We start from the raw sequence: 7,330 nt of genomic DNA on the forward strand, positions 1-7,330 counted from the left end.
AACTCGGTTCCCCAGGGAGAAGCCTGGCTCTCATTTATTGTTTTTTTTTTTTTTTTGTTCTTCCCAATCCTAGTATTTACATCAAGCAGTTTCAGAATTAGTAACTCATATCTCTGTGAGAAAGAAATGTGCAAACTAGAGTTCAGTGTTTCCTGCAATTAATTCCTTTCATCTTTAGCCATACAGTATCAAATCAAAATATGGCTTTCCAAAGCTACTGTATTTCTCTGTGTTCTGGGTGATAAGCAATTCATTTGTGACATAGTTACATTCGTTTGTTACTGTTCGTGTTTTCTTTTGGGTTCCCCTTGCTTTCACGCTGATGTTCCTCATTTATTTTGGGAAATGTGAAAGGCAGTGTGGCTGCAAGAGTCTGAGCTACAGAACTGGAGCCCAGACCTTCTCTCCTCCTCCCTGCTCACCTGCCCCCATGCCCCTTACCTGTCTCCTTCCCACCTACCCCGTCACAGGCGACCCAGCTGCTGGTTGCTTTTGCACGAAGGAGCAGAAACGTGTGCTTTCTTCTATCCTCCACTGTCTTGTATTAATACAAACCATTTTCACTTTAGTTTGGAATGAAGGAATTTGGTCATGTTTTGTAATCAAGTAGTACGAAGAAGAGGTTTTGTCATATTTTGGCTCATTTATGTCTCAAACAACAATAATACTACTTTTAAAATCCCTGTATGTCCAAGTCATTGTCTAGGTAAGACAACAGTTATAATTAATTCAGCAACCAGATAGTCAAAGAAATGAACAGCTATTTTTGAGCACTAGGACGTGTTTGGCCCTCTTTTAAGTTGCTCATTCAGGGGAAGCCAAATGAGAGGGCGTGGGGTCTAGGGTGAGACCCTGAAGCTGAGAGTAGGAAGCTGGAAACCAGCATTTGCCCTCAAGGTGAGCAGCCAGGGTTGCAGACATCAGGTACAGCAGGAGCCTCTGCTAATGGCTGTCCATGTTCTGTGAGTGACTTTGTCTGAGTCATATTGAGGGAACAGACTTAGAACCCAGTCCAAGAGAAGTGTGTGTGATGCAAGAGAAGCCAGGGTCAGAACACCAACATGGGCAGCTCGAGGCTAGGATTGGGGTTTAAGGCAGGCTCCTGATCCCAGGCTCACAGCTACCTTTTTGCAGCTGCAGCTCAGGGAAGGGTAGTGTCCCAGCTGCAGGCTGTGGGGTCCTGGCTCAGGGCATCTTGCCTGCGTGCATGTTTACCCAGATCCCGGGGTGGCAGCGGAGGCCGCAGCTGTGATGAAGGAGGTGGGGCCAGAAGCATGTGGGGTCCCAGAAGGGCACCAAGTGGGCCAGTGTGTGATTTGGTGTTCAGTGGACACCGTTCCTTCACTACAGTGGTTTTTACCCTTTGTCACTGGCTGAGATTTGGGTTCAAGTGTTCTTTCCCCAAATTGTGTGGCTGTTGTAAAGAATCTCTCATTGAAGTAGAGGGTCACTTTTTAAAAGTGAAACTTGAATGATAAGTCACTCCAAAGGCCTAGGGCTATCAACGTGAGGCCAGTGAAGCAATTGTTTGCAGTGGGGCCCTTGTCTTCACTGCTGCCAAGCCAGTGTGTCCAGTTACACCAAAGCCAGGAGGCCGGTTGGACACATTTACAGCTATTTTATGAATGCTCGTGTGAAGGTGTACCTTTTTCCCTTGTCACCTGTATCAAAATAAAATTATCTTTCTTTTGTCTATAAGCAAGTTGCTAAGTGTGTGAGTAGAACGGATCACCATTGGAATGGGACATAGTCCAGCAGAACATAAACGCCGCAAAGGCTAAAATGCCACCACTTCATGAAGCATTTGCAAGGTGACTTAGCGGCCCAGTGAATTTCACCTGTTGGACAAAGCTCTGTACGACGTGGCTGATACAGTGGAAGCTTCACTAGCTTTTCTTCGTGGCTCCAAGTCCAAACAGTGAGATTTTGGGGCTGTTTGCAGTTTTACCCCATGGAAGAAATTCTAGTCTCTCTCTCTTTCTCACACACACACAAACACACATACACATACACAGAGCAGAGGTTTGAATGTCTTCGTCTGTACATCTAGGATGCAACAGTGTTGGCACATAATTTAGCTCTTTGAAGAAGACATATTTGAGTTAATGGAGATCAAGAAAACGTTGTCTTCTCCCTAACACCCACGTGGCGTGTGGGAGGATGAGCTTACACAGGAGGATGGGCTCACAGGGGGGTGAGCTCACACAGGGCGGCAGCGATTGTTGCGTCCTCTCGGTGAGACTGACCAGCGTCCGCACAAACACAGCGTTTGGTGCAGGATTCAAGACACCAGGCATGACAAAAATCATCCCCTTATCCACAAGCAGGGAGCTCATCACAAGTCCCCAAGCAGCGTCCAGGCTTTGCAGGGCAGGGAAGCAGGGTGGGTCTGGGCAGGACTGAGGGCCTTATTGGTGTGTGGAGTCTCAGGCTGGAATCCTGCCCCATGGGTCTTTGTGTGTGCAGGAAGCACATATAGCCAAGTTGGCAGTGCCTGGTTGTGTGTGTGTGTACACGCATTTGATAGAACTTTGACCCTCATCAGTTCCAACAAGAGAAGGTGACAAGATGACTAAGGCCCATCGGTGTTGGCAAAACAAGTTTTTCTGACTCTGACCAGAAGAGTTCCACACCCTTGTTGAACCGTTTCCTTGGATGGGGTACATTTAGTCAATAAGTGATTACAGCGGGCTCAGTTCCCCACTGATGTGTAATTTCCAGTCCGTTGATTGGTCTGTAAAGTGTTCAGCTGTAAGTGCATACGGGCGGGGGGTGGGGGGAATAAAGAAGTCTTTCTTAATCAAGCTGTGATGTCCCTGCCGTGTGCCAGTATCTCTTTACCTTCAGGTCTCTGCACAGATGGGCTTTCTTGCTGCTCCTCGCACACCAGAGTTTGGGATTGACTGGCTAATCCACTGCTTGGTATATGTTCTGTGCAAGGTTTTTCTTTTCTGCAGAGCTGAGAATCACCGTGTAAAGTCTAATTTCCCTTTTGTACACAGGGATGAGTAGGTCTGAGTGCTGGAATGGCCCATCAGTCACTTTAGTACTAGCGACCTGCTGTGAGCTCACAGGACGGCTGGTGTGGCCACTGATGCTCACCTGCCCTGGGCCACACCACGGATGGAGAACCTGGCGAGTCTGTGTCGCCTGGAATGTGAGCGCCAGCCTGCAGCTTGCAAACATGGCACTGTCGGCCTGGCCCTCTCTGGCTCCGGAGTGCTGGGGTCCTGGGATCCTGGCCTTATCGCTTCTCCTTCCCTCTCCCGCTCCCCGCGCAGCCCGTGCTGACTGTGGACTGAGAGCAGCTGGGCAGAGCATGGGGCTCTGTTGCGGGGTCAGCCTTTGTGAGGCTCCCGGGTCAGCAACGTACAGAATTCCAGGTGTGGGACCGAGAGAGTCCTGAAGGATTGCCTGGTCCGATTCTCCTGCCTCTTTCCGGGGAGGGGCAGCTCATGGGAAAAGGGAGATAATTAAGATATTGTGAAGGGCTAAAGGGGTCCCTTTTACATTATGTGCATTCTAACACCATTTTTAAAAGTTTAGGTAGAAATAAAGTGCTCACACTGCCCTGCCTTCTAAGGCAGCACGAGCTCGTCCCACATCGGCAACAGGGGAGGCCGACCTGATTATTGTAGACAAATGTGTATCAATTATGTTCCAGAGTTGCTTCAATAGATGTTGATCATATCTTCTTGGATTCCTAAAACAACCCCACATGGGCAGCGTTAGATCCTCCCTTCTCTGTCCAGGATCCGAGACGCTAAGTCTCAGGCTGAAGCCAATCTCACAAAACCATCCCTGGGAGCAGCCATTTCATCCTCTCTGGCTTAGTGTGCACCAGGATCCTGCTGTGCCCTCATGGAGCTCCCACTTTATATCTGGACAGACTCGATTCTGACACACACTGCCAGCACCACCACCAGAGACAAGGACACAGAGCCAAGCATTTATTTTTACATATATACTTTTTGAGACAGGGTCTCACTCTGTTGGCCAGGCTGGAGTGCGATGGTGTGATCACAGCTCACTGCAGCCTTGACTTTCTCTGGCTCAGGCAGTCCTCCTGCCTCAGTCTCCTGAGTAGCTGAGACTACAGGTGCTTGCCGCTATGCCTGGCTAATTTTTGTATTTTTGTAGAGACAGTCTTGCTTTGTTGTCCAGGGTGGTCTCAAACTCCTGGGCTCATGTGATCCTCCCACCTCGGCCTCCCAAAGTGCTGGGGCTACAGGCGTGAGCCACTGCACCCGGCCCGAGCTGTGCATTTATTATAGGCTTAAGATATATTTGCTGAAGGAAAGAGTAACAGAGAAAAAGGCTATGATGGTGAGGAGGGCTGGAGAATTCTTTTTCCTGATGGAACTCAAGGCGTTCTTGGTTGCCAGCAAGGGTAATGAAAGACGCCACAAGCACCACAGCTGGCTCTCTGTGCAACTGACACAGCCTGTTTCCCCGAGCTCCAGCTGTTCTGGAGCTGGTGCCTGAGAGAAACGGGTCCACATTCCAGCTCTTATGTGGCCCTGGAGTCGATCCTGTTTTCATGTACCCGTGACTACGACTTCCACAAATCTCTCAGGCTCCCTCTAAACTGAAATAATGTTAGGAAATAACTAATACACATTTGTCTGCAGTAAACAGGTTGGCCTTATACGTTGCAGATGTGGGAATCTTAGAAGGCAGGAATGGTATGAGCAACTTGTTTTTATCTAACCTTAAAAAAATTGTGGCATAATACACATAACGTAAAAGTTAGCATTTTAACCATCTTTAAGGGTACTGTTCAGTGGCGTTAAGTACATTCACATCATTGTGTAGGCACCACCACCACCACCACCCAGGACCTTTTCATCCTCCCAAACCGAAACTCTGTTCCCATTAAACCCTCACTCCCTGTTCCTCTCCCCCAGCCCCTGGTACCCACAGTTCTACTTCCTGTCTCTGTGGATCTGACTACCTAAGCCCTTCATAGGAGTACATGTTTGTCTCTTTGTGACAGGCTTATTTTACTCAGCAAAATGTCCTTAGGGTTCATCCACATTGCAGCAGGCATTGGGATTTCCCTCATGTATTTATGGGCCACAATCTGTTGATCCATTCATCACCAATGCACGCTTGGGCTGCTTCCCCACCAGGGCTGTCGTGAATGATGCTACTAAGGATGTGGGTGTGACAATCTCTCTCCAAGATCCTGCATTCAATTCTTCAGGGCATCTACGGAGAAGTGCAATTAATGGATCATATAATAGTTCTAGCTTTAATTTTTTGAGGAACTACCATACTGTAGAGAATAATGTTAAGTCCATTATGTTGTGACAAGTATGTATTAAATAATAATATACCTTTGAAAATTAAGTATCATTTAATGTTTGAAGGTTTTCAGATCTGAGTTACTGATGTGGTCAATACATTTGTAACAGCCAGAATAATCTATTGTGATATTGGCATCAGCAAGTTAGAGAAGGCTGTCACAGCAGCAGGACATTGCCCCATAGACACTGTGCATGTGACATGGAGACCCTAACTTGGATACATTCCTGTTGCTATTTTAAAGAGATGCTAAGATCTCATCCAGTGAGCATATGAGAATCGGGGGAAGTGAAGAGATGGCCTGGCTGCAGATATGTGAGCCGACGGAGAAGGATAAAGGAAAATACACTTTTGAGATTTTCGATGGCAAAGATAACCATCAACGTTCCCTGGACCTGTCTGGACAAGGTAAGAGAATTCTTCTTTAGCATTTAACAATCTCTATTTAGAAATCCATTTAGATGCTGAAGGGAGGGAATACGATATGAATACAGGAGACAATATGAATTTATGATTTTCATTTAGAGAAAATGAAAAAATCACTTTATTCATTCTTTGAGTATATCAGTTTTCATGAACCAGATTCACTGGTAGAATATTTGAATGAATAAATAAAATCTGAACACTGAAATGGTTACTAACATAAGAACTATTTCCTTACAGCTTTTGATGAAGCATTTGCAGAATTCCAGCAACTCAAGTAAGATTTGCGTATTTGGTTACTGTGATATCATCCTGGGGGCAGTTGAGTCCCAGTCAATTTGGCTGCATGTGGGAATCTGTATGGAAGCCTGGATGACCCAAAGAAAGAGCCATTCCTGGGACAGAAGTGGCAATTTAAGCAATGTAGTATGTGGAGGGGTGGGCATTCTCCTCAACCAGAAATGCATTTATCAACGGACTGTCCAGGGTTGTCAGAACCCTGGATGAATTTTGAAAATCATTATTGTAAGAGTTGAAGAAGAGGAAAGAAACACGCAAAGCTGTTTCAAAGACAACTTTATTTTGGAGAATAGACCTGAGTGGGGCTGCTGGCAGATTTCGGTCAGAAGCACTTTCTCTTACAGACGAAGGGTATTTAAAGGTTCTGGTTCAGGCTAGGAATGTTTCTGTGTGTAGGAGAGTTTTATTGTGTTGGAATGCCTCTGGTTGGAGGGGAGGTTATCTAAGGGTGGGAATGTTTTTGATTGGAGGGTAGGTTATCCCAAGGTTGGTATGTTTCTGGTTGGAGGTGTCATTTGTGGTTTATGGTCATGCTGACATTAGCCTTTAAGCTGATGTTTTTGAGCTGGACTTAGGTGGTTTCTAATCAAGGAAAACTTAAAATGGCGATGCTAGTCCAAGATGGTGATGCTGCTGCTGTCAATTATCATCAGTCTGCACATCACACAGAGCAACTTTTTAAGGAAAATTCGGGGTTTTCAAATGCACGATCGAGTTTTTGCACATCCAAAGCTGACCACAGTCCTTGGCCTGTGCTAGCTTATTTAATAAACATTTGTTGATTGGGTACAGGGATGAGCAAGATAGATCAGAAACTGACAAGTTCCAAAAATATCTCAAGTCTCCAGTGCAATCTGGTGAATTTCTGGGAAAAAGAAAAATTCTCTTCAACCTGTGAACTGGAATGCTAAACTTTTCTGTGGGTTTTAGCATCTGGATAATAGGGCATTTTCCACCTCAACATGAGCAGTGGGAACCATCAGGAAAAAGCGATGATATCCATGCTGGGATCCTGTGATCTGAACGTGTTCTTCTAAGAGAATGCCACCATATTTCCTTCTTTCTTTTCCTCTCATCGCTAGTGAGTCTCTCAGCTGTACATTTTGTTGGAAGCAATTTCTCATACTCTTTTTTCATTCTCTCCTCTCTGTCCCCTTTAACTTTTAGAGCTGCTGCTTTTGCAGAGAAGAGTAAGTACCTGTTAGATTGTAACCAGGATGGTAAATTATTTTGGGTGGGGCAAAAAGGTCTATATTTTAGAGTACCAACTTTGTGTATTAAATAATAACCAGCAACCCCC

General features: G+C 45.9%; 1 protein-coding gene across 1 annotated transcript in view; it reads left to right on the forward strand.

Moving 5' to 3' along the window:
* Positions 1–7,330, forward strand: part of MYOM2 (myomesin 2) — a 99,472-nt gene that overhangs the window by 88,702 nt on the left and 3,440 nt on the right. Inside the window, exons 33-35 of the mRNA XM_011937545.1 lie at positions 5,552–5,715; positions 5,971–6,007; positions 7,198–7,220. Coding sequence (XP_011792935.1) covers positions 5,552–5,715; positions 5,971–6,007; positions 7,198–7,220 — 224 coding nt within the window. The remainder of the gene's footprint in view (positions 1–5,551; positions 5,716–5,970; positions 6,008–7,197; positions 7,221–7,330) is intronic.

The sequence above is a fragment of the Colobus angolensis genome, unplaced genomic scaffold (assembly GCF_000951035.1).
Source record: "Colobus angolensis palliatus isolate OR3802 unplaced genomic scaffold, Cang.pa_1.0 Scaffold165, whole genome shotgun sequence".
Lineage (NCBI taxonomy): Eukaryota > Metazoa > Chordata > Mammalia > Primates > Cercopithecidae > Colobus > Colobus angolensis.